At 40.4% G+C, this 27,619-nt stretch overlaps 1 protein-coding gene and 1 long non-coding RNA gene across 3 annotated transcripts in view; one reads left to right on the forward strand and one right to left on the reverse strand.

The window, feature by feature from the left end:
• LOC308611029 overlaps positions 1–27,619 on the forward strand; it is a 43,167-nt gene that overhangs the window by 13,402 nt on the left and 2,146 nt on the right. The window contains exons 2-4 of one of the 2 annotated variants that reach the window (XR_014014756.1): positions 4,797–4,893; positions 12,735–12,818; positions 13,991–17,659. This is a non-coding gene — a long non-coding RNA (uncharacterized lncRNA). Of the gene's footprint in view, positions 1–4,796; positions 4,894–12,734; positions 12,819–13,990; positions 17,660–27,619 lie in introns of those variants that run through there. The other variant, XR_014014755.1, reaches the window with a different exon arrangement.
• LOC308611025 (spermatogenesis-associated protein 31A6-like) lies at positions 20,452–27,163 on the reverse strand. Its single transcript, XM_081259974.1, has 4 exons — positions 24,412–27,163; positions 23,394–23,451; positions 22,756–22,816; positions 20,452–22,527 (listed from the first exon to the last, which is right to left on the reverse strand). The coding sequence occupies exons 1-4, from the start codon at positions 24,667–24,669 to the stop codon at positions 20,508–20,510; spliced, it is 2,397 nt and encodes a 798-aa protein (XP_081116100.1). The 5' UTR covers positions 24,670–27,163; the 3' UTR covers positions 20,452–20,507.

Here is a 27,619-nt window from a genome sequence, read left to right on the forward strand (position 1 = left end):
TATATTCATATTAACTTGCCCTTTATTTTATTTCCTGTTTAGAAATAACCAGCTTTAAGACAAAATTACTTCCTTTTTCTTTAACAAAATAAATTCCTATTCTTCATACCTTCTTTTAATGAAAACACACATCCTATTACCCTGTATACTAAAATGTTCTCATTATTTCTAGTGGCTTTAATTACATATTTAATTAGAATTCTCAAGTCTTAAAAACTTAAATTCCTAGTGAAAATTAAGAAGTAAGCAATTATGAGCTGTTCTTTACATTAGCATTCTGTAGATTGGCAAATTTATAAATAAATGCTATTTATAATTTCTAAAAATATGTGCTTTCTTATGGAAAATGACTCAGTGTGACACCAAACATATTTATTAATAGTCTTAAATATCTTTACTTTCTCTGTAAAAGGAAGCCAATGTTTAGTAATTAATATTTCAGTATATTATTTTATTTGGAAAAGACCTCGATATTCAATGAATTCTCATCATTTAGCTTAAGTTAGTTAAACTCTAAAATTTCAAGTTCCTAAAACGTCCAGAAAAGCTATTTTTAAGTAGACATTCCTAAAACATAATTATTCCCAGAGTTCACCTAAAAACTCTTGTCTCATTTACCTCTATTTTATTCACTTGTTCTCAAAAATTATGTTTAGATTACCCAAGAAAACTTTATGAGACATCAGACCAAGTCAGCCATTATCCCAAATTTAATATTGAATATTTTTCAGATCACATGAATCTGAAATTCATTCAAGTTAGTTTCTTTTATATTTCTGAGAATTTCTGTAAGTGCTTAATTTCCTTTAAGTCAATTAAATAGAGCTCATTTACAAACTAACTTTGATAATACTATCCAAAGGAAAAAAGATATATTTATAATGTACACATGGACATACATACATTCCAGACAAACAGAGATCTCACAGTTTTCCTGCCTGAGTTTAAAAAGGACCCTTTTCCCTTTTTTCCCCCCTCAGCCTCAGGAATTGGCGATGGTATAGACAAGAGTGAGTGAGAGTACATTAGAGCCCAGGGTAGAATATTTACATTTCAAAGGCACAGGGAGAAAAATGTAAGTTCCTAGTAAGATTTGTTTCCTTCTGATCAGAATAGTGAAGAGATACTTTTAACAAGCCAGCTTTTTCATTCGCAAAAACAAGTTTTAGAATGTCAAAAAGTGCCCCTTCTGGGTCATTATTCTCCAGAGCCTAAAGAATACTGTGACCACATGATTTTAGAAAAATATCACCTTCTCCTTTTCATGGGTATGAGCCCATGAAACTAAGAGCTAAGAATTTCCCGATTCTGCAAAATACACCGTAGGGAATATAAGATGAAACAGAGCTCTGATTACCCATTCTCAGTTGTTTATGGCTGGTAATCTTAAAATCTCAAACAAACAAACAAATGTAGTCTCTCAGGGTTTCAAACTCCTCAGCCCAAAAGGGAAAATCCCAACAAATGGTTAGCCACTGACAGACCCAAATGGCTAAGAGAATGAATACCCTGGTATTATCACACACTAGTTCCACTACTTACTAGAGAAATCTCAACCAGCAAAGCATGTGTCTTTTTCCCTTTACCACAGAAATCAAAAGTGCCATGGGCCAATGATGCCTGGTCAGTGGCAAGTGTTCAGGGCCATCTCTGAGACAAAGGTGCTCAAGCAGCTGCTGAGTAGTATCCATGAGCTGCCACTGGTCAGGGGCTAGTGTGCTATGGTTGAGATGCCCACTAGGGATGGTGGCCCCTTCATGGTTGCCAAAATTATTGCCAAACCAAACACAGATTCACTCACCCACTGCAGAGCAAAGCCAATCTACTGATACCAGCTGTGGTGAAGGAAAGTACAGTGTTTATTTGCAGGATGCGAAGCAAGGATAACAAGCAGCTAATGCTCAAAAGACCCAAACTCCCTGAAGACTTCTGGGCAAGTGTTTCTAAAGACAACATTAGGAGTGAGGGTCTCAGGGTGAATTATCAGTTCATGGACATTCTTTTGATTAGTTGGTGGAGAGGTGACAGGGTGATATTTTGGGAACCTTAATCATCAGCCTCCTTGTTCCAACCAGTCTGGGACCTACATGCTTGTGATCAGCATGTAGTCAAATCCTCCATCAGGTGGAGAGCCTTAGTGTCTACAAAAAACGCTCAAGTGTCGTGGTCCATACGTGGGTTGGAAAAGAATTTCCAGACACAAGGCAGAATGTAAAGAAGATAGAATTTATTAGAGGAAAGTGTCTCTGCCAGAACAGCAGGCTGACTTCCTAGTAGTCTGGGGGAGTGGACCCCAAACATGTGCTATTGATCAGTTTTTATAGCCAGAAAACAAAGGAATGCTCCAAGGTGAAAATTTCGTTTACTAATTGGTCGAGGCACATATACTTTCCTTCTATAGGGTGGCAGTGGGACAGGGAAGATGCCTTTTCTTATTTGGGACAGGTCTCATCGCCCAGCTGGGCTCAGGAATTTCATAACCATCACAACATGGTGGGGAGGGCAATTAAGGGTCTGATAAGGGGTGTAACGCTGACACTTTTTCAGAGAGGGTTGTCCTTTGTCCTTGAAGCACCATTGTCCTTGGAGCACCACATCAAGGATATGTGTCAGACTGTTCTCTATATCCCTTGAGGAGAAAGGGATATAGACAACACTGTTTTTCAATCTATTGTTACTTTTCTTGCTTGACTGCTTTTCCTTTGTTTCTGAATTTTGTCAGTTCTATAATCATTAACTGCTCTCTGGAAATCAAGGGAGGCCTAGGAGACTAAAGCTTTGTTCTACAAACAAGAAGCAGGGAACACTGGGAGTCTGTCACTGGGAAGGCCCCACAGGATCCTACTCAGTTTCACAATCATGAATAAAGTTGTTTCTATGAACGTTCATGTACAAATTTTGTGTGGACATATTTTTCTCATTTAAATTCCTAGGGGGTGAAATTAGGGGGTTGTATTAATGCCGAACTGTTTTCCAAAGTAGTACATCATTTCACATTTTCTTCAGGAACGTATGAGACTTCTGGTTGTTCTCCATCCTTACTAACATTTGATGCTATCGATCTGTTTAATTTTAGTCATTCTAGTAGATGTGAAGTTATTTGCATTGTGGTTTTAATTTTTCTTTGATGACTGATAATGCTGAACATTTTTAAATGTTGCTTATTTACCATTCATGTGTCTTCTTTGGTTAAGTGTCTTATTAAATTTTTTGCCCAATTTAAATTAAATTGTTTGTCTACTAAGTAGTGTTTTAGTAAAAGCTGGAGAAGAAGCAAGTTTGGCTGGATTACAGAAAACAAGGGGGAGAGTGGTAGGAATGAGGCCAAGAGAGACATGGGAGAAGGGGAGAACAGATCAAAAAGGACTTTGAGGCCTTGGTGAGAACTTTGGATTTATTGTAATTAAATTGAATTCACTGGATGATTTTGAGTGTAGAGTGGCACAATCAGGCTTAAATTTTAAGGGACCACTTTGGCAGCTCTGTGAACAGGCCAGAGGAATGGGAGTAAACACAGGATAGACCAGAAGGTTATTGCAGCAGTCAGAAAGAGAGAAACTGGTTAGTTGCAGTTCTGAATGACCTTTCCCCTCACTCTTGTTCCTGACATTCCAAACTGCGTAATTTCAGATGTGGAAGACTGAGAAATTTCCTGGATTTTCTCAACAGAATATTGACTTACTCAAGGCCTTTAAGTGGAACACACTCTACTGAGGGTTGAGAGAAAGTTGACAATAGTGGCTTGCTTAGCTTAACTCAGTGGTTATGGTTGTTAGTTGTGGTTGCAATATTATGGTTGTGTGACTCTTTGGTTAGTATTCACTTTCTCCATCTTGGAATATACGTTTGATGAGGATGGAAAAATTATCTCTGTTTTTAACTCACCACTGTAGCCTCAGTTTGAGCACAGTGCCTGCCAATTAGCATTTAGTCAATGGGTTTTTTTTGTAGGGGAGTGAATGTGTGTATGTGTGAGGGAGAGAGACAAGAGGGGCAGAAACAGAGAGGGGAAGAGACAGACATAGGGACAGGGGAACAAGTCCATATTGCAAAAGAACAGGACAATATTTTCTGTGAGTAGAATGCTCAGAGCCTGTGTACTGCGTTCTTTTCTACTTTCTCAGGTTAGATTTATCACTTCATAAATTTTATTTATCTTATCCAAAATGAATCTACATTTTTTTTCCTTATAAGTATAAAGAAAAAGATTTTTTTGGGGGGGGAAATTTTAATGTCTCACTACAATTCAAGTACCATACATGTCTCTTTCTATTATTTGTATATCTTGAAAATATACCAGCATTATTGTCTAACACAAAGGAGGCACTAAATAAAATTTTTTCTTTGAAACATTGGTACTATAAATTATAAGAGACAGGAGCCATGTTTTCACAGCTCTGTTTCTTGAGCACCCAGCCCAATGGTATTGTGGAGATGGAATAACAATCACCATGAGCACAGGTCAGTGTTGACAAAGGGACTTGCTTTCTCTCTAAACCATTTGACTTTGTTGGTGCCCAGGGCAGGATGCTCCAAAATATGCCTCAGTGGAATATTACTTTGAATTAAAGTTACTGAAGAAATGACTGATGCAAGAGAGACACACTGACCTTCCTATCTGTCTCCATGAAAGCAGGAAATTAGTATCTCATGTGAATGGTGCCCTCCCTGTACCAGGAGGTAGAAAGACATCATTAGCACCAGAGATAGGGAATGCAGGGTCAAGAAGGCTGTATAAACCTTGTGACTTCTTTAACTCAAGAAGGTTGGCAGGGACATTTCTTCCTCCTCAACAGCTGACAAGACAACCAGGAGGCTGGCTAAACCCTGCTTCCCACCACAAGACTGCTGCAGCTGAGAGATCCTAGGACACATGACAAAGGCCAGCAGAAGGTAAAATTTCTTATCTCCTCAACTTCCCAGGCCTGTAAGGTCTGGTGGGAGGGAAAGTGCTTAAGAGTCTCCTTTTCTCTATCTCTAAATTTAGATTAGCAGAAGAAAATACTTATGGAGCAAGATCCTTGTGACATAGAAAATCTGGTTTTTGGAAATGAGTAATCTCGTCTCAGTTTTTCTTAATCCTTTCCTCCCAGAGACAGTCACTGTTTTTCTTTGTCTCTGTCTCCTGAGTCATGTTTCATAAGAAGAAAGAACCATAGGGCAGAATACAGGCATAGGCCCTATAAGCCTGCTGTTTGAGACAGCCTCACAGACTGGTGAGTTACCAGTTCTCTCCAGTCCAGTGCCTATTAAGACAAACTTTGCTGTCAGTCCTCTATATAAAAACTGGATGAGATTTTTCCTTCTGTATTTTTCTGTGTCCTGAGAGTTTGGCTTTTTGTCCAGTGAGAATATTCTCTCTGGTCTCCACCATCTGGATGGTGTATTTACTGGGGTGCATCTGGTAACCAGTTGAATTGACTGGGGTTCTGAGACACAAAGTCATAAACAGCACACTCTAGTCTTGTTGTGCCAGCTGTCAGAGGAGTTTGTCCTAAGGGGACCGAGTCCATAAGGGGCCTTTGTTGTTTCAACCTTCATTGCCTTGTTAGTGTTGGAAAAGTCCCATTCCAGCAGCATGTGCCTGATGTCACAGATTAGTAGGTTTGGGATCAGAGGTGCCTCAAATTCCCAGGAGAGACCAGGGACACAGTTTGCATTATACCACCCTTACTGCCTGTGCAATGAAGGCCTTTGCTTTCTTAGATTATCCTTGGAAATGAATTTTCACATTATAGGGGCTATATCATCCGTGCCCTCTCCATCTGAAAGTATGCTTATTTCATCCATGGTAAGGGTTTATTCTAAGCCTGAAAAGTTACCTCTGGGTCGTTCCATAAAAAGGCTTACTGATTTGAGTCACTATTTGAAATTAATGAAAGGTCTTACTCCTCAATGGCCAGATGATGGATCCTTTAAATTTGCTGTATTTAAAAGATTACCTTTTTGAGAGCTCTCATCATAAACAGCTGTCATATTGGTATTTATGGAAGGATCAAATTGAAAGGAAAAATAATGTATAACAGCTAGCCTTAGGGAATCGTTATTAAGATGAAATAACAGAAATTAGACTTAAAATAAAGATCCAACATGAATTCCCCTTTTTAAGAAAAATTTTAAAAATTGCCCCATCTCCTCAGCAATTCCTTAGGCCCTCCTACAAATAATTAGGAAAAGATCAGTTGGAAGCCAATATTCAAGAGCTGATAGAAACAATTATCTTTGTCTTCCAAATCTCTACAAAACCAGAAATGCAACTTAGGAACAAGTCAAGGCCCATTTATCTTCACCAACCCTGAAACCTAGTCCTCTCAAATTCTTGTAGATATTATAAAAGTTGAGGATAATTGGAGCAAAATTGTCCTGTACTTAAGAAGAAAAAGTTTTTAAAATAATAATTACCCTGAGACTTACGATAATAGAAAAATACACTCCAAAACTCACAGAAGAAAATTTACATTTTTTTCTCTGTCCCTTAAAGTTATAAATCTTACCATGTCTTTGAAATGTAAACACAGCCACATTGCCTGAGACTGAGCCCAGATTATCTCAATTGTTAGAACCTGAAACTAAAATTTAAAGAAAAAAAAGGAAAGAGGTTTTTTTTTAAACAAAAACCACCAAAAAACCCCTCTCTTGCTCAAACTGTAAATCACAGTCTCCTTAAAATTGTCGATCAAGGGCAAGTACACTTAAAGGGCAAGAAGACTTAAAAGTCTTCTCCATAAATAATAAAAGACTGTAGCTATCTGAGTGAGTAAACTTAATTTATTCCAACAAGCAATATAAAAATTCTCAAAAATATAACAAAAACGAATACAAATATTTTTCAAATTCACATGATCTAGGATAATTTTTGGTAAGTAAAATCTAGTTCAGGTTTAATGGTTTAATTAATACAGACATATCTTAAGAGTTATCAGCATTAAGTATAATAGCTTTATGCTATGTAGTTTTACTAAAAGTCAAATAAGCTCATGTTATCTCTTTTACAAAATTTCTCAGAAAAAAGTAATAATAATAATAATTTAAGATGATGGCTAACACTACTTTAACATCTTATGAAATTGTCATGAGTAATCTGAGGGATTGTTAAGAACAAATTAATTAAATAGACATAAGATAAGAATTCTTTTAGGTAAACTTTTTTTAGCAATAATTGTTTTTGCTATGTCAACTTAAATAGTTTTCTAAATGTCTTTGATAAATTGTACCCTTAGAGTTTTGCTAAGTTAAATTAAATGAATTGAATGTCTAGATCATTTCCAACTAAGACAAAATACTGAAATATTAATTGCTGAACGAGTCTAAGTTTACCTACTTTTGACCTCTTATTACACACTAAATATGTTTGGTTCTATTAGTAAACATGTCTTGTGCTTCATTAAAAGCTTGTACTATGAAGTAGAATATGTTTCTAGAAATTATGAAATGTATTTATAAGTTTGCCAAGCCACAAAATACTTACACAGTTAATAATTTTTAACTTTATCTTTACAAAAAAATTAAAGCTTCAAAGGATTAAGAATTGTAAATAATAGATGTGGTTAAAGCTACTAGGAATTATAAGGAAATTAGAATATATTTGGGGGTAAGAAAAAGTGTACGGTATGGAGATGTTTTTGTTAACGTAAAAACTTTGTTAAGTGATTTTTGTCCTAAAGCTGGTAACTTCTAAATGGGAAAGAGAACAAGGGACAAATCAAAATGGACAGAGAAAGTTGTAAGAGATTTGTTAAAAAGGAATCTTTAGAAAGGAATTTTATGTGTAGTCAGGTCTAAGATTGGAATGAATTTAATAAAGTGATTGAGTTTTAATATCCAAAGTAAGCTGGTAGAAAATTAAAATTTGTTTTTTCTCTCTTTTTGCAAAATTTTCTTAATTATTGGTCTGCTCTTAATGAGAAATTGTAAACAAAGACTTTTTTTTACATTTAATGTAATCTGTCTAGCAAAACAAATATTGTACATTTTGTCTTTATGAGTCTTTGATAATTTTGAAGAAAAACTGAGTGCTTTCAATATTAAAAGAGCTAAGTCTTTTTACACTATTTAACTATCTGTATTTACATGTGAATCTTTGTCACTTTGATTAAATTGATAACTAAATATTAATTCACAGTGACATATGATCATATTTGACAAAGTGTTTTAAAACATTTTTATTTTTGAAAAAGTAGATTTTCCCCCAAGTCAAATTCTAAATGAAGTCTTATTGACCTGGAAATAACGTTCAGGTTTTCCAGAGGCCCCTTGGAACACCTTAAAAGATTTGTTTTATCTTATTAGAAAAGAGAGCTATGAAACTCATTAGGCTTATTTGGTATGTTACTTACATGGGAAGCATTGCTAAATAAATGATCATAAACCCTAGGTTATATCATAAGGGTGAATGTTATTAATATAAATGTTCTCGAAAGTATATGAAATTCCTAAAATTGGATATGTCCTAGTATAATGTTATCAGTCATAATTCTAGTTATTATCTTAAATGTTTTGTGTCACAGAGATAAATTTTCTTGTCAATTCCATTAGAATGAATCAAATTTTTAGTAATGGATATTTGTCTTTTATTACTTAGACAATGGTTTTACTCAGATGCTTTTACAAAAGCTTCCTGAAAATGTGTTTCATGTTCAGAGAAATTCATGGAAAAGGATCTAACAAGTATTCTAGAACACAAGTTTCTGATGAATTTCAAATCATTACACTGAACTGAGTAAGAATTTACAAAACCCTAATGGAGAAATTGATGGTTTCATAAAACTTCTAACAAAAGATCAAACAAAACAAGAATTAATTACATGGGACTAAGTAAACTGAAGAAGATGGTTATAATATTTTATGATTTTAAAAATAAATTTATTTATTTTATTTATTTTTGGCTGCATTGGGTCTTTGTTGCTGTGTGTGGGCTTTCTCTAGTTGCAGCGAATGGCAGCTACTCTTCGTTGTGGTGCGTGGGCTTCTCATTGCAGTGGCTTCTCTTGTTGTAGAGCATGGGCTCTAGGTGCATGGGCTTCAGTAGTTGTGGCTGGTGGGCTTTAGTAGTTGTGACTCAATGGCTCTAGAACGCAGGCTCAGTAGTTGTGGCGCATGGGCTTAGTTGCTCTGCGGCATGTGGGATCTTCCTGGACCAGGGCTTGAACCCATGTCCCCTGCACTGGCAGGCAGATTCTTAAACACTGTGCCACCAGGAAAGCCCCATTTTATGATTTTTTTTCGTGGTACGCGGGCCTCTCACTGTTGTGGCCTCTCCCGTTGCAGAGCACAGGCTCCGGACGCGCAGGCTCAGCGGCCATGGCTCACAGGCTCATATCAATCAGTGTGATACACCACATCAATGAATTCAGTAAAGTCACAGAATACAAAATTAATACAGAGAAATCTCTTTCATTCCTATACACTAAAAACAAAAGATCAGAAAGAGAAATTATGGAAGGAATCCCATTTACCATCACATCAAAAAGAAAAAATACCTATGAATAAATCTACCTAAGGAGACAAAAGACCTGTACTCTGAAAACTCTAAGATGCTGATGAAAGAAATCGAAAGTGACACAAACAGATGGAGAGATATACCATGTGCTTGGATTGGAAGAATCAATACTGTCAAAATGACTATACTACTTAAGGCAATCTACAGATTCAATGCAATCCCTATTAAATTACCAGTGGAATTTTTTTTTTAAGATTTTTTTCATGTGGACCATTTTTAAAGTCTTTATTGAATTTGTTACAATATTGCTTCTGTTTTATGTTTTTTTTGTTGTTGTTGTTGTTGTTGTTTTTTTGGTTGCATTGCATGTGGGATCCCAACTCCCTGACCAGGGATCGAACCTGCATCCTCCTCATTGGAAGGTGAAGTCCCAACCACCGGACCGCCAGGGAAGCCCCCACCAATGGCATTTTTCACAGAACTAGAACAGAAAATTTAAAAATTTGTATAGAAACACAAACCCCCAAATAGCCAAAGCATACTATGAAAGCAAAAATGGAGTTGGAGGAATCAGGCTCACTGTCTTCAGACTATATTACAAAGCTACAGTAATCAGTATGGTACTTGCACAAAAACAGAAATATAGATCAATGGAACAGAATAGAAAGCCCAGAAATAAACCCACACAACTATGGTCAATTAATCTATGACAAAGGAGGCAGGACTATACAGTGGAGAAAAGACAGTCTCTTCAATAAGTGGTACTGGGAAAACTGGACAGCTACGTGTAAAAATATGAAATTAGAACAATTTTCTAACACCACAGACAAAAATAAACTCAAAATGCATTAAAGACCTAAATGTAAGACTGGATATTATAAAACTCTTAGAGGAAAATCCAGGCAGAACACTCTTTCACAGCAGCAATATCTTTTTGGATCCACCTCCTAGAGGAAAGAAAACAAAAACTAAAATAAACAAATGGGACCTAATAAAACTTAAAAGCTTTTGCACAGCAAAGGAAACCATAAACAAAACAAAAAGACAACCTACAGAATGGGGGAAAATATTTGCAGATGATGAGACTGACAATGGAATAATCTCCAAAGTATACAAATAGCTCATGCAGCTCAATATCAAAAAAGCAAACAACCCAATCAAAAAATGGACAGAAGATCTAAACAGACATTTCTCCAAAGAAGACATACTGATGGGCAAAAAGCACATGAAAATCTGCCACACATCGCTAATTATTAGAGAAATGCAAATCAAAACTACAATGAGGTATCACCTCACACCAGTCAGAGTAACCATCATCAAAACGTCTACAAACTGTAGACTACAAAAATGTTGGAGAGGGTGTGGAGAAAAGGAGTCCTCCTACACTGTTGGTGGGAATGTAAATTGGTTCAACCACTATGGAGAATATTATGGGATTCCTTAAAAAACTAAAAATAGAACTACCATATGATCCAGCAATCCTACTCTTAGGCATGTATCTGGAGAAAATTATACTTCCAAAAGATACATGCACCCCAGTGTTCAGTGCAGCACTATTCACAATAACCAGGATATGAAAGCAATTTAAATGTCCATTGACAGATGAATGGATAAAGAAGATGTGGTACATATATACAGTGGAATATTACTCAGCCATAAAAATGAGTGAAGTAATGCCATTTGCAGTAACATGAATTGACATAGAGATGATCATACTAAGTGAAGTCATTCAGAGAAAGACAAATATGATATCACTTATCTGTGGAATCTGAAAAAATGATACAAATGAACTTAATTACAAAAGAGAAACAGACTCACAGACTTAAAAAACAAACTTATGGGGCTTCCCTGGTGGCGCAGTGGTTGAGAGTCCACCTGCCGATGCAGGGGACACGGGTTCGTGCCCCAGTCCGCGAAGATCCCACATGCCGCAGAGCGGCTGGGCCCGTGAGCCATGGCCGCTGAGCCTGCGCGTCCGGAGCCTGTGCTCCGCAACGGGAGAGGCCACAACAGTGAGAGGCCCGCGTACCGCAAAAAAAAAAAAAAAAAAAAAACTTATGGTTACTAAAGGGAAAAGGTATGGGGAGGGATAAATTAGGAGTTTGGATTCACATATACACACTACTATATATAAAATAGATAATCAACAAGACCCTACTGTATAGCAAAGGGAACTCTACTCAATATTCTGTAATAACCTGTATGGCAAAAGAATCTGAAAAAGAATGGATATGTATATATGTATAACTGAATCATTTTGCTGTACACCTGAAACTAATTCAACATTGTAAATCAACTATACTTCAATATAAAATTAAAATTAAATTTAAAAAAAAGATTAAAATAAGAAGTGTCTTCCAATGCAAGGATCAGATCAAAGAACATGAATGGAATATTCCTACTGGGACGATTAGGAGGATAACACATCCTTGGTAGGTGCAGAGCCTGTTCACTTATCCTCTGACTTTCCTTGTTCCCTTTCTCTACTACATCCAATTAAGCAGATAAAAACTTTGAGAAAGCTGCCTCTTCCTTCACCAATGCCAAGAAGGACAAACTCAAAGAGCCATTTGTCTGTCTGTCTTCCTCTGATGTTGCTTCTTCATGTTTGAGCTATTGGGAGGAGAGAGAGGCAATAAATTCTCTTAATAAAAGCAAAAAATAAAAATAAAAAATAAGCCTATATGGTCAGTCACAATCCTTGCTATACTTATATAAATAAGACCAAGTTTATTGAATCTAGACTTATTTTGCAAACAAATTTGTCTTACTTTGGCTATCTTTGATAGAAATGAGGGTGATTTTAGAGAGAAAAATTATCTTTCGATAGAAACCAAAATACATATTGTGGATATTAGATTCTAGTGCTATTAATTTTCCTTGAAGTTTTGTTAATTACCTGAAAACTGGACTGTATCCTGAATTTTTCTAGTTTCCTCCACTACCTGACTACAACTCTCCAAACTAGTGTTTCCAAATTTTCTCCCACCCTTTTGACTTGGAATAATTGAAACTAAAACTGCCTTTTTTTCTGAAGTCCTGCATACTGAAGGTAGATATCTTAATATAAACTTCAGAGAAATCTCCACAGCAGCTCATGTTTAGACAGTCTTCTTCGTTCCTGTTGCTATATGGACCACTCAGAAAGTTTACCTGAACATCTGATGGACATTCAAACTACAAAAGATGCTTTAACCCTGACATTTAGAGATCTTCTCAACTGTCTACCCTCAGAACTCAAAAACTGATATGAAATTTGCCTCAATTATTAACCATTGTTTTTTTGTCTCCATAGCAATGCCTCTTATTAAATACCTGATTGCTTGTACAGTAAGCTTAACTTCTACTTGGAAATACTGCTTTGGAAGAGAAAATTAAGGTAAAATGATCATATGGATGGACTCTAATCCAATATGACTTGTATCTTTATAAGGGGGGAATATTAGAACACAGACATGCACAGACTGAGGGACAACCATGTGAGGACACAGCGAGAAGGTAGCCATCAAAGGAGAGAGACCTCAAAGAAACTAAACTTGATACTTTGATCTTGGACTTCTAGCCTCTAGAACTATGAGAAAATATATTTTTGTTGTTTAAGCCACCTAGTAGCCAGTGTGGTCTTTTGTTACGGCAGCCCTAGCAAACAAATACAATCACTATTAGGGAAAAAAAAATCATGTGCTTTGTTATTCCAGTAGAATGATTTTAACACTGATTACTTCTTACCTTGAGATTATAAAAGACAGTGATAAACATTACTGTAGAGTATATATGAGTTGTGTCCTATGAAACAAAGGTAGTTAACAAACATCTCTCAGCTGTAGATGATGCCATGTGTTCATCTGATCAGCAAGAGGACATGAGTGGAAGGGAGAACCTTTTCTGCTTCAGACAAGCAACTTCCTGGGTTACCCTGAGTATGACAAAGAGGGCCATTGCTTGGGGACCAGGTCTCCAAGCAGTCACAACAGGCCTCAGGAACCCACAAGAAAATTGTGAAGGAAGAATATTACTAGCCAGGCCCATATGAATCTTTTCCTCCCATCACTGCTCTTTTGTGAAAAATTCTTCCAAATACACATTTTTGTCCCAAAATACCATGTTGGACGCTCGCTACTAGGAGCAAATTTTTCTAGCATCTCTGTTGGATGAATTTTCACACTTGCAAAATCACTCAGAAAAGAGTTCATCCTCCCAACACCTCCCCTGCACCAGTGTTCCCCTAAACAGCATCTGACCACAATATGAAGGAACTTACCTCCCAGGTAAACAGGTGCTTGAATGTGATTTAATTATCTCTGCATCCTCTCCCTGGTCTCCCTGTGAAATCCAGTCACCTCTTTGCATTAAAGCATTTCTGTGAGAAGCCCTGTAAGGTGCTGGCTATTCTCAATTCTGTCTTGCTGGTTTCTCTGAAGTGCCTAGAAGCTGTCCTCTCCACACACAAACTGTTCTGACAAACTTCATTTGAATGATTTGGATTTTAATTCTCAATTTGCTTCTGTTCCTAAGCCTTAAGGCTTTTTTTTTTTTTTTTTACCAATTCAGAAAAAAGCATCATTAAAAAAAAGACAAGGTTGGGCTTCCCTGGTGGCGCAGTGGTTGAGAGTCCGCCTGCCGATGCAGGGGACACGGGTTCGTGCCCCGGTCCGGGAAGATCCCACATGCCGCGGAGCGGCTGGAGCCGTGAGCCATGACCGCTGAGCCTGCGTGTCCGGAGCCTGTGCTCTGCAACGGGAGAGGCCACAACAGTGAGAGGCCTGCGTACCGAAAAAAAAAAAAAAAAAAAAAAAGACAAGGCTACTCGCAGATCTAACATGCTAAGCTTTAACTTAGTACGTTCTTAGGACTGATGTTTTCCAAGGAACAAACTTTCTTGTTTCCTGTGTACAAAAAGTGAGAAAAAATAAAAATAGTGGTATCTTCACAGTTGAGTTCTTAACATATTTTCTGATATATGTAAAAAGAGAAAAATTGGCAAAATGAGTACCAACATTTTTAAAAATAATTAAGCCTAAATCCCTGGATTTACCAATTTTATAAAATAAGAAAGTAACATTTTATAAAATACAATTTTATGAAATATGATTTTATAAAATTTGTTTAGCTAAGTAACAAATGATTTGCCCAAGAAACAGATTTAGCAGGTGGAGTCCAGGGGGCACATTCTACAAAATAAATTTATTGACACTGTAAAGGGTTACTAGCATAAAATTGTGGTGGGAATAAAAAGGGCAGTGACATTCCTCCTGAAGTTTAGGAGTGATCCCTGAATTGAGAGATATCTGAGTTGAAGTGGTCACTGGAAACAAATGGTAGAGACAAATCACAGAGAGCAGACTGTATCAATTCCAGCTTCGGGACTTAGAGAAGGAAGGAAGAGCTTCAGATTTCATTGCAGAGAATGAGGCTGAGAAACTTTAAAATCAGATGCTTTTTCCCAGATCCAGGGGGCCAGCTAATGCACAAAAATGCTTAAAGCCACATAGGTATGTCACCTTTATTTCCTAGAGAAGATGTTAGCATTTTCTAAATCCTCATCTACCGTGCCTGGCATGCATTATTTTATAGCTTTCTGGAAGTTTCATCAGCACCACTGGTATATCTGTAGTACGATGTGTGTGTGGAGAGTACAGAATGCAGGTCCGGGCTGGGGGCAACGGACTCTTGTAGCTACCACAGTGAGTGGTGCCCCTGCAAACCTGAGTAAGGAAGACAACTTGCCTTTGGGTGGGTAGTGTTACAATCTGCATGTCTCGGGGCACAAATGTAAAGACCGACCCTGTTCTGGGAATGATGATGATTCTGACTGGCCTCAAAGGGGTAATTATGAAACCCCTGGATCATCAGGATCTGGATGTTCCCTACTTTTTCCATGGTGTGATCATGACCGAAAGTGTGGCTGTAGATATCTGGGAACATTTCCAGAAATGTCCTCCTGTAGGAGTTAATTATAAAGTAAATGTGTAAAAAGAGAAAATAATATTGAAACCTATCAAGGGGAGTAGATCTTAAGGGTTAATATTGTAGATGGACTACTTTGGAAAAAAATCTTTTTCCCTTGGAGTATTAAGAAGTCATCGCATAATTGCCATCTCTCCACATTTTGTTCTAGAGTGCCTGGTTTATTGATATCAGTGTGAGACCTGTTTTAAATAAAAATCTATTTGTAAAAAACCGGATCTGTAATATGTTCTAAATATCATTATAGTGTCTTTTAACTATAGATTAAAAATCACTTCATTTTCAACAAAATATTTTGATGTAAACATCAAATGTTTTGAAAACAAAGGGGATCTGTTTTTGTTGTTTTCTCTTTTATCTAATTTTTGTATCCATTTTGTCTGGGCATATTAAATGGTAAAAATATTGATAAGATTTGCACTAGGTGAATCTTCTTAAAAAGAAAATACTGAAGGCCACAGAGTCTGGGAATATTAATATCTTTTTAATAGATTGATCCCCCTTGATTTCTTATTCTGGAGTAAAGGTACAAGTTTTTCCATGAAAATTAGACACACAAATCATCTGACAGAATGTATGACAGATGGAAAATGATTGATGGGAATTTTGCTTTAATGCACATTGTTCGTTGTAATTTTGCCCAGCTTAATGAACGGTGAATTAATAATGAGGAGCAACACATTCAACGTATTATAGTAATAAAGTGCTTTTATGGACATTTTTCATGTTTCCAGACTTTCTTGGCCACGCTGAACAATTTTAACTCAAAGGATTAAGAAATAATCGCTTATTTAACTGTGTTGAAATAGTCACCTTTGAAAAGGATATTTTCCTGTATGAACTTTTCCCTAATTGATCCCATTTGGTTCTGATCAGTAAACTTACCTGAGTAAGCTGCACTATTTAAACAAAGTGATCTGATAGAGCCTTAGGTGACGTACGTGACCACAGTCCATTGTTTTCTGCTTCAACGACGTAAGGGAGTAAAGGGAAAAACTAATACTGATACATTTTTTAATTAGGAGAATAGAAAAACTAAATTTCTTGTAGAAATAAGCCCAAAGAGTCCTCGTGCCAGCCCTGCTCCTCTTAAAAGACCGCGACGCTGTAATACCAATGGAAAATCTGGGAGAGAACCAGCTGTCATTAAAATAGATTTTACCAAGGCAAGGACAATAGGTTGCTTATTAGCAATAAGAAATCAGTAGTCTTTTAGAAGTGTACCCTTTGGAACGTGTGAGCTATATAATAAATGAAAGCCTTTCATTATTCATTGTTATAAGCCAAATGTAGATTAAATGTACACTACCTTCAATTCAGATATTAAGATATCCTTCCCTCAGTAATTTTGTGAGGTGACATGTAGAATGTCAAGCATAGGCTAAGTCATATATTTTATAATCTTTCAAAACTTTTTAAAGCAATGTGTTAACCCTATAATGAATATAAAATGGATCCTAACTGCATGTCTTAGAAAATGTACATTTCATAGAATTATTGAAGAATGAATCCTTAATAGCCCATCTTTTTAAGTATGTTAGCTGAACGTTATGATTGTGTAATATCATTTTAGGGCATTACCACATTTTAAGAAATAAAATAATATTCAGAAGCATAATTTTGCCAGAATGTAAAATTTAAAACCAGAAATTTGACTTGTGAAAAGTCCTCACATGATTATTGGCCTGTTAAAAACTAAAGCAAACCCCACAAACCTGATGCAAGCTATTATGTGCAAAATAACGTGCTAGCTACACAGCCCTCTGGGAAGTGAATGTGAGTCCGGATGCTTCTTTCTTGGTTTATTTCATTCCTAGAGTACCTTTGTTGCAGGTTTTTCTTATGTTTCCAAAGGAAACAAGTAAGCCATCTCAAGTTTAAGTTCTGTCCTCAATAAAGTAAAAAATGTGCCAGATACCATTTGACTGGATGATAACTAAACTGGACAAATATTTTCTCTCACTGGAGACTGACAGTGTTTTAGCTGGCTTAAAATTTGTGATTCTCCTAAAAAAAGAGTACAAATGAAAACTTATGGTTACCAGGAGATAAGGGGGGAAGGATAAATTGGGAGATTGGGATTGACATATACACACGACTATATACAAAATAGGTAATAATAACCTACTGTATAGCACGGGGAACTCTACTCAATACTCTGTAATGGCCTCTATGGGAAAAGAATCTTAAAAAAGTGGACATATGTATATGTATAACTGGCTCCCTTTGCTGTACACCTGAAACTAACACAAATTTGTAACTCAACTATACTCCAATAAAAATCTTTTAAAATAAAATAATAGAGTACTACATGCATTTCTAAGAAATAAACATTATTTTCTTCATTCTTCTAAAATAAATAAAAATAAAATAATGTAATATGTGATCTTCAAGCTAATGAACACCTAAGAATGAAATTTGAAAATCTACATTTGGAATGTATAATTCTTTTGTTCAGAGGCAGTGACATTCCAAAAGAACAAAACTTCTCAAACATTTCCCCATTTAGAGTAATGCTGACAGTGAGTGTCTGGTGGATCTCAGAGGGGCACAACTGATAATATATTTATCATGCTGCCAGTTTGCTAAGTGGTTTCATATTCACTAAGAAAGACTTGTCAATGGATACTGAAGAATAGATGTGAGGTCTCTGTGAGGTCTCTGTGTGTTGTCTCTGGGTGAGATTTCTGTGTGAAGTCTCTGTATGAGGTCCCTTTGGAAGGTATCTTTGGGAAATCTGTTAAATCTGTGCTAAGTTTCTGTCTGAGGGTCTGTGAAGCAACATGAGGTCCCTGTGTGAGGTCTCAGTATGTGATCTCTGAGAAAGGTGTTTGTGTGAGAAGTCTCTCTTGAGAGGTGTGTCCGTGAAGTCTTTGTGTACTGTCTCTGGGTCTCTCCATTTCTTTTTTTCTTTTGGTCTCTCAATTTCTTGTCTTACTGTACCTTATGGAAGACGGAGCAGCAAGAGAAGGGCAAAGGGACTTGCTTCTTTCTGTTTTCTTGCTGTTCCATCAGCATCACCTGTCTGTGGCACTCTCCCAGCAGGAGCCAGGGGGGTCCAAGTCCAGCTTCCCCATATTCCCAGAACTCACTTCTGGGTGCCCCTGAGAGGACCCAGCAGCAGCCAGGCTCAGGTCCCAGCCCTGTCAACTCTTTCCTCTGGGTACCGACCCCTCCCACAAGCCCTGGCTCCACTCTCACTGCTCTGCCCATTCTGGAGGCTGCCTTGGGAATCGGGGCCCAGAGGTAGGGCCTGGCTCCAGGGAGAAACCAGGGGTGTGAGCAGTCCTGTGCTCACTCTGCCCCCTCCACCCCAGGTCACAGCATTTCCACGTGTTGAGGGGCCTGACAGGGATGGGGGATGGCGTCCATTTCTGTTGTCATCTGGATCAGGGGCATCAGCTGGAACAGAAATCTCCACAATGAGAAAGACACCACCTGGAGCTGTGTCCACCATGTGCCCTGCACATGGCAGAAAACACCAAATCACTCTAGAGAAATTTTTCCTCATCTCCCTGCTTTTCCATATGGATGGGGGTCCGGAGACAAGAAAAGCTGTGCCAGAAGCAGATCAGTGGAACACTCCTGGATTGCACCCAGCCCCATCCACTTTGCACAGGTCACCTCCACACCACCACGAATCCTGTCTGATTGCTTCTTCACCTGCCAGGCTCTGGGGTGATCAAGGACTGGGAGACAGGCAAGGCTTACTACACAATCACAAGCCAGTCCCCACCTCTCCCCTGGAGCAGTCCTTGGGCCATGTGTTTATGTGAAGGTCACCAGACTAGGAGTCACATCCCAAGTTCCCTAGTCCTGGCTTTTACACCTATTGTTAAGTTATCCTTTCTAAAAGTCAAGAGGTGATGATGTGTAAGCTTATTAAATATAGTATTAAGAGATTCACCTTCCCTGATTTGCTTTACTTCTATAAGTTTGACCTTCTGTTTTGACCTAAAGGTGGTTTCTCTAGGTCTGTGATCTTAGAGTTGGAATAGGGTAGAGACCCTGGTGTGGGGCCATGGTGAGCTACTGGACCCTTAACTTTTCCTCCCCTTTAGGCCTTTAGATGGTGGTTGTATGTCAGGGGGCTGTTCTTTCAGAACTGCAATTTATGGGAATCTGGTACCACTTTGCCTCCTTCCTTGGATCCAATGATTTTTCTACACCTACATCCCACCCTAAATTCACAGTGTTTGACCATCAGATAGTTACTACCCACAGTCACACCCCTATTCCATTCATCCAAAACTCCTTCTCTGGGGTTAACATAGAGTGGAAGGTAGGTGACCCATGAACGCAGCCATTCATTTATATGGGACTGGACTCAACACAGCCCTCAGCAGCCTCCCTGATACTCCCCCCACCTACACACACAGAGCTGGAAATGCCATCCTTGCTGCTGCTCTAAAGTGTAGGAAAAACAGAGGTGGGGGAGGGTGATGCTGTACATTTTATTATGGCTAAGCTAAAAGGGGTTCATAGGGCATACCTCAATCCCAACCTTCATCAGAGAGAGAAGGAACTCTTAAGAGCAGATGTTGTATATTCCCTACCAAGAGATCCAGGGGCAAGATTTCTCCTGTTTCTGAACTCAGAGCCCATACTCTATTCCCCCCAAACTTCCATCCACTTGGCTCTGACACTTCCTGGAGCCTGAATTGGAATGTCCGGCCCTATCGTGTAAACCTATCCACTACAATTGCATAAAGTTCAAAGTAGCATAGAAGGAGGAGAAAGACTGGTTGAACCAGATCCTTGGGTGTGGGTTTCATAGGTTTTTCCCGTCTCATTGTTAGAGTAATTTTGGTTTGTGTAATGACGGTATTATAAGGTGCAATGAAGGGACACGAGACAAGGAGCAAGCTTGTGATGCTACTGTCCACCTCCCTCCATGCCCCTCCCTTCTAGAAGACAAAGTGCACAGCACAGACAGCAGCCATTACACTATGCTTTTATTAGAAAAATATATATATATATACATGTATTGGGGAACATTAAATATCTTGGATGTGCTAAGGAGAAAATCATTTTCTCTACAGGGACTGAATTTTTACTTGGAGACATGTCTTCCTACTAAAGGAAAGACTAAAGAAGGATTTTACTGTCGACCAGGCAAGACACCTCCCCAAAGATGACAATGCCTTGGACAGTGTTGATGGTGGGCTGGGGCACCTGGAATCCTTGGCCCATACTGGCAGGTACTAACTGGAAACAAACTCTTCTTGGGGGGCAAGGATGGGAGGCACCTTAGGCCCAGCTGCTCATCGTCGAACCTTACACTTTTCAAACTATGTTGGTGTCTGACTTCCCTTTCCCTGATAGAACAACTCTGGCCCTTGGAGGTGGCTTTATGACTGCAGGCTGTATAACCCATCATTCTCCGTTGCTCTGGGTAGGAGGTAAGCCTATGGCAGCAGAAACACCCACATACTGGGACTTGGAATTCCAGTTTGTGTTCATTTAACTTTGTGGCATGAAGTCCATGGTGAATTGCTCTTTTTTCTTCTGGGATCTGTCCAACAGCTGTCATGAGTGCCTGACCCTCAGCAGTCTCACTCTTCAAGATTGATCTGCTTTTGACTGATCCGTGGCTCTGGGCAGTGGCTGATATGGGCTTGAATTTTTGCAGAGCATCTCGACCATTGACTTTTTTATTGGGGAAAATCCACTTTAAAAATAGCCTCATCCTTTTTCTGAAGAGGCTTTCTGGAGGGCTATGTTTCTTCTCTGGCATGAGCTGGAGACATCTGCTCCCAATAGAGTCTGTTATTCCCCTGACCTGGGCAGGGTGGCTCATACTTCCAGCTTGAGAGGTCCCTAATTCTTTAAACCTTTCTTCATGCTCTCCTGGTTTATGCCTCCTACAGTCCTCTCTTTTGTAAGTAGGGGCAATCATCTTGCTCTGGCTCTTCCATGAGTCTTGGAGTTTTGAAGTTTTGGGCTCCTGCTGCCCTAGGTTGCTCCTTTGGGCTTCCATAAGGCCACTTGGCTCCTGGGAAGCTAACCTGTCTCTGGTGGGGATTCTCTGGGGATGGCACTGAGGCACCTGAGAAGCCAAGTTGTCTGCAGCAAGGAACATGTGTTTGGGAAAGTCCTGAATCTGGTTGTCTGACTGTACCTTTACTTTGGAGTTAAACTCACTAGCAACCCCCATGTTAAGGCATGGCTCACCTGGATGTTGGAAAACAGACATTCTAGGTAGTAGGAAACTTTTACTGGCCGCTGGCACCTCTAAACTCCTCATAGGTACATTTGTGGTTTGGGATTTTGTCAACACTTTGGTTTCCAAGATAACACTAGACTGTGGTTGAAGAGCAGGAGACTCCTTGGCCTCCACAGCCTCCCTGGCCTCTTCACCTCTCAAAGATTGGGATCCTAAGTTCACCTCCATCACTGTTACCCTATGGCAGGGGTCTCCTGAGGCCTGACCACCACTCTCCTCTGTTGGCTCATTCCTGACCATTGCTGAACTTGGACCTGGCTCTAGGCTGTCCCTCTTGACCCATTCCACAGTCTCACTCTTCCAGGTTCTGCCCACAAGGCTGAGTGTGAGGGACTGAGAAGGTGGCCTGCCCTCCTGTCCAGTCAGAGAAGCCTTTGAGGGCCCATGGTAGTCAGCAGATGGAATCGCTCCCAGGGCACTCTGGATTTCCTTACACACAGTTGAGGGGACAAGGAGAGGCCTCTTCAGGGTAGGAACTGACTCTTCTGTTATCACCTTCTCTCCTGAATGAGCCTGAGGAGGTTTCTCCAGGAACTCAGCACACTTGACTGTTGAGTGGGACCCAGACACACAGGTGGCTGAAGGGGAAGAGGCAAACTGCAGAACGGTGGAGGGTTGGAGCTTTTTCAGCTTCAAGAGATTTATGGGCTTGAGGACCTTGAGGGGGAGGGTCCACCTGTGCTTTACCCAAAACCTTCTAATATGTGCTTCCAGCACCTCTCGAGTGTCTGGATCAAGGAAGGAAACCCTACAGGAGGTGTTCATGCAGGGTTCCCAACCCTTCAAGCAGTATCTTCCACAGGCTCCAGCAGGCACTGCTTTGCACGTCTCACCAGGAGGGTCTTGACATGAGAGCTGATGAAAGTTGCCCTTGCCAGGAAGCCTCCCCAGGCAGCTGTAGGAGAGCAGATGGGGCCAGGATGGCTGGACAGGACAGGCAGGGGTGGGCACCTGTAGCCCAAGAACCCTCCACTGCCCCCACACTGACTTCATAATGCTCCTGCTGTCCCTCACCCTAGGGCTTTAGCCTCGCCCTCCCATGGCTCCCCCTCCCAGGGCTGGGGTCACATTATAGGCTCTGGGAGGAAGGACGACCCAGGAGAGAAGGGGAAAGATTCTTTACCTTTGCAGATGTGAAACCAGGTTGTGAGTCCCCTCCAGTTCTTCCAGGCAATCTCTGCAAGCTGGAAATCAGGAGACTGGGTCATGGTGGTGAAGGCAGAGGCCTAAGAGTCTTTCAGGAGGCTGAATGCAATGGCCCTTTAAGGGAAATCTTTGGAGGATTAGACTCTGGAGCCCAGGTATCAGTGTCCAAGGCCACATGTCCCTGACAGTGATGGTAAGTCTCACTTGAAAAGGGTTTGTCCTTTGCAAAGTGCCTTCACGTTAATTAACCCCTGTAGCCCTTACAACTGCCGTGTAGGGGAGAAAGGTCAGTGGTCATCACACAGAGGAATCTGAGCAAAGTTAAGCAACTTGTCCACAGTTGGACTTGAAGGTCCCACTTCCCAACCCAGGCACCAATGGTCCACCACAGTCCACACACCCCATTTCTAGGTCCTCATGGCTTCATTCTAAGCACAAATTTCTGGGAAGTATCTGGGCTCTGATCTCCTTCCAACGAGCCTTCCCAAGGCTCTGTTTCCTGAAGAATAAGCTCTGCCACTGGCATCCTCAGAGACCGTGAAGCTGGGCCCTCAGGATTAGGAGAGATGGAAGCTAACTCTCGGGGGCACGCAGGGCTGAAAGGCAAAGGCTTACCTTTCAAAGATCCACTTTTCTTCCTACTCCTGCTCCTCCCCTTCAGCTCTACTTGATGCTGAGAGAGAAGAAAAAATGAGGGGCTAACACCCAACTCTCACTGTCCTCTATCTAGGCAAGCTGTGTTCATGAACAACATGACTTTCTACATTTAACTAAAACTCTGTGGGGGTTTTTCCCCTTTTACTTATTTTTAAAGTGGATAAAAATATTTTCAGTTTTTCTTCTTTGAAGAGTGCAAAGAAGGATTTTTTTTTTTTTTTGCGGTACGCGGGCCTCTCACTGTTGTGGCCTCTCCCGTTGCAGAGCACAGGCTCTGGACGCACAGGCCTAGCGGCCATGGCTCATGGGCCCAGCCGCGCCGCGGCATGTGGGATCCTCCCGGACCGGGGCACGAACCCACGTCCCCTGCATTGGCAGGCGGACTCTCAACCACTGCACCACCGGGGAAGCCCAAGAAGGATTTTTTAAGTTTTAATCACCATAGATTTCTTCTGTCACTGTTCCTCTGATCAAGAAACACACACATTCTCAGACCTAAATGCCCACGTGAGCTTTGTCAGATAGGATTCTGCTTCCCAAGGCCAGACCTCCACTCCAGCCTCTTCTCTCAGGCTCTCAGGGGCTCAGCATTGCCCTTAGATCAGCCCCAACACAGAGGAAGGTCTCACTTGAGACACCCGCTGTGGGAAGGTGGCTGATGAACCAGGGCTCAGGGGTCAGCCTTCCTGCAGAGATTGAACTCTTAGTAATCCAGTCCTTAACCATTAGTCCCTGCATTGGGGACTTGCCCTGGAGCCCTCTACCATACCTGAACTCCTGGTCTACGATCCTAGGCTAGAAATCCTCATGCCCACTCTAACCCCTCTCTGGCCTGGCTTTTCCCTAGAAGGATGATGTTCTCTACTTTTCTGAGAGTTCCCATCTCAGGAGTCTCTCTAGGTGGTTTAGAAAAGTGGAAATAAGAATAAGAAAATAAGAGATAATCTCTGCTGGGATTAAGCCAAAGGTTTCTTACCTTCCTGATGTTTCTATGTTTCCTAGGTGGTGCTAAGAATGGATTACTCTGGAAGCAGGGGAGTAACATTAGGAAGAGCCCCAGTCCACACAGGAACCCAAGGATGATATCAATCACCCAGGAAGTTGGGCTGGATCTCAGCCAGATAGCAACAGTGTTTTTCAAAGAAAAGAGATTCTCCATCTTCTGAACTGCATTGCTGCCCTCAGGCAACAGAGCACTGGGAGTTCGCTTGATGGCAGAACCCCAGGCCTGCATCACAGAGCTGTGGCCTTGTCACAAAGGGCTCCTGAGTGTGGGGGAGGGGCAATAAGAAAAAGAGGCTGAATCACTGCCCCTCCTTCCCATCCAGACCCACAGACACCTGCACCCTCCTGGGGCTTCCAGATCCCTCCTTCCAACCACTCTCATCCTGTCAGAGAGACCTTAGCCAATTTTCTGTTCATTCCATCTGGAACCTGGTTCCTTCATCCATTAGAGACCTTTACTTGAGGCCCACCAACGTGATAACTCTTGAACATCTTAAGCTGACCCTGGAAGACTGGCTGTTTCACAGACATTTTTACTCAGGATTTCCTTTGTCCTCAGCTCCAACTTTCCCACATCATGTTTGTGTCTTGTGTAAACCCAGGGATAGAACTTGAATTTCTTTTACACTTATTTAGTTTTGTGAATTTTGAATAGTGTATGTTTTGCCTCATTTTCTATCAGAGGGAACTACACACAAAAATTAAAATAATTTATTTTTCAAAATTCATAAGTATGAAAGAATGATAAATAGTTATGTAATAGGGAAGAACAAATCTGACTCCACATCAGATCTTTTTTACTTTAATCTTTATGCTTTGTTGCCTGAGCTAACTCTGTCCATCCCTGTGACCCAGGCTGGCTCTGCACTTTTTGTAAAACAATGTTGCCTAGAGCCTGAAATGTACAGGATAGCCTATTTCTAAGGCTCTGACTTGTAAGAGCCCATTCATGGAGATAAAAAGTTGCAGAACAGAGAAAAATAATTGTTTTGTTGGCGGTTTACAGGAACACGTGACCTGACCAGGATCTGACCCATCTGGCCAGCTGCTAGAACAAAGGATCCAACACCAAGATATTTGCAATAATTAGCCATGCCCCTCCCTCACCTTGCCTTTAAAAAGGCTTTGCTGAAAGCCTTCAGGGAGTTTGGGGTTTTTCCTGGGCATGAGCCACGTGTCTTCTTGCATGGCACTGTGTAAACCTTTCTCTGCTCCAAACTCTGATGTTTCAGTATTTAGCCTCACTGTGCATCAGGCACACAGACTTGCATCTGGTAACAGTTAAACCTTCAAATGATATTTTTGTAAGTTTGTAGTGTTTATAATTCTGGAGTTAGTAAATCTTTAAACTGCACAAAAACTTTTGGGACACACTGCAAACACGCACACACACACGTACTCATTTTCCTTAACCAATCTAGTACTTTCAAATCCAATAATCCATAATTTTCTACTTAAAAAAAATCTTTCATATGTTGTCTCAACCCAACTTCTTAGTTTGCAACGATAAGACAGTCCCCACTCTCCAGATAAATTTTGAAATATGTGGTCTTAATCCATTAGGGCTGCTATAACAATATACCATAGACTGGGTAGATTAAAGACAACAGACATTTATTATCACAGTTCTGGAGGCTGGGAAACCCAAGATCGAGTCACCAGTATGGCCACCTCGTAGTGAGAGCTCTCTTCTTGGTTCACAGCTGGAGCCTTCTCTCTGTATCCTCATATGATGGGAGGAGGCTAGAGATATCTCTGGAGTCTCTTTTATAAGGCACTAATCCCATTCATGAAAGCTCATAAGCACTTTTGCATGGCCCCGCCTCCTATCTTTAAGAGGTAGGATTTCAACATGTAAATTTTGAGAGAACATTAACATTCAGACATGTGCACTCATTCTATACCCGGAAGCTAGGAATGGGTTAGGGTGAGCCAAGGTCCTGACCCTAAAGGGCTGTAGGGTGAAGAGTAGGACGAGGGGTCAAACCCTTGGGGCTGAGCCAGGTCTTGAGCAGCTTCTTCAGATATCCCTAGTGTGTTATGTATGTATTCTCTTTTCTGAGTGTGCCTTGCCTTTCCTGCCCCATCCTCCCAGGCCCCTGAAGCTTCAAGTCCAGCCTGAACCATAGAGAAAGGGAGCTTTGAGTCTTACACAAAATTCCCTTATGACACCACTTCCTATCCCTCAGCAGTAACACAAGATTCACTGAAGGATTCACATGGTAAATATGTCTTAATGCCCCATGAGGGCTTGAAAATAATGTGTATTCTCTGCTTGTTGGTCATAATTTTATACAGTTTTAGTGGGAACGTGGGCATGTGAGTTTGTTTGGCTATATTGCCATGAATGTGCACTTTCACAAACATATCTCCTACATCTACTATTTTTCCTACGGTCTTTTCCTCCCATATGATATTCTCACCTTAATTCAACCTTTTATCAAAATTTAGACTTAGGTCTGTCACCATGTGGACATGCTTTGTAACAAAATAGCTTCAACCGAGGAGGTCAGTGGAAGGCCTGGACCAGCTATCTTGGTTCCATGATAGTAAGCAAAGGATCGCAAACTCCCATGTTAAGCTTAAGCAGAAAGCAAAGTTTATTTAAGCGTGGGTACACTCTCAGAGAGGGAGAGAGAAGGAGAGAGAAAGAGCAGGCTGTTTCTGAGAACAGGCTATTTCAGCGAAGTGAAGCAAGCCCAAAGCAAAGTATATCGAAGCAAAGGTACACTCTCGGGGTGGCGGGGGATGGGTCTACTGTTTCTGCAAATTGAAAGCAGCATTCCTAGAAAGGCTTACGAGCGCTTTTAAGGAGCATTTTGCAGAGAGGTGGGGGTGAGTGACAAGGATCATTATTTGATTGACAGTCCTGAGCTATGGAACAAGTTTTCTGCTGCGCATGCTCTCATCCTTGAATCCCCAGGAAATGGCGGGGGGAGGGGCAAAACCACATGTAATTTATTGTAATTACGGTATAATGAGTTTGGATTTACTATAGGTTATACGCCTGTCTGGTCTAGGCGTGCACAGCCTGGAGAAGTCCCCTGGTGTTGCTGTGCCTCTCTTTCTCAGGGTAAGCTGCCCACCACCCGACCATAGTTTCTCCCGTTCTGCGTGGAGTCACGGGAGGGTCCCCAGGTGGCTGCGTGTGACTCAATTTCTTCTTCGTGTCTTTCCCG

Source organism: Mesoplodon bidens, assembly GCF_964165515.1.
Source record: "Mesoplodon bidens genome assembly, contig: HAP1_SCAFFOLD_240, whole genome shotgun sequence".
NCBI classification, from domain to species: Eukaryota; Metazoa; Chordata; class Mammalia; order Artiodactyla; family Ziphiidae; genus Mesoplodon; species Mesoplodon bidens.

Excerpts from the sequence above, each read along its gene's own strand:
- LOC308611025 (XM_081259974.1), bottom strand. The coding sequence starts at position 24,669 with ATGCAGGCCTGGGGTTCTGCCATCAAGCGAACTCCCAGTGCTCTGTTG. Across the intron at positions 23,452-24,411 it reads AACATAGAAACATCAGGAAG|CATCAAGTAGAGCTGAAGGG; the intron begins GTAAGAAACCTT and ends CTTCTCTCTCAG. Across the intron at positions 22,817-23,393 it reads GAAAAGTGGATCTTTGAAAG|CTTGCAGAGATTGCCTGGAA; the intron begins GTAAGCCTTTGC and ends CCTGATTTCCAG.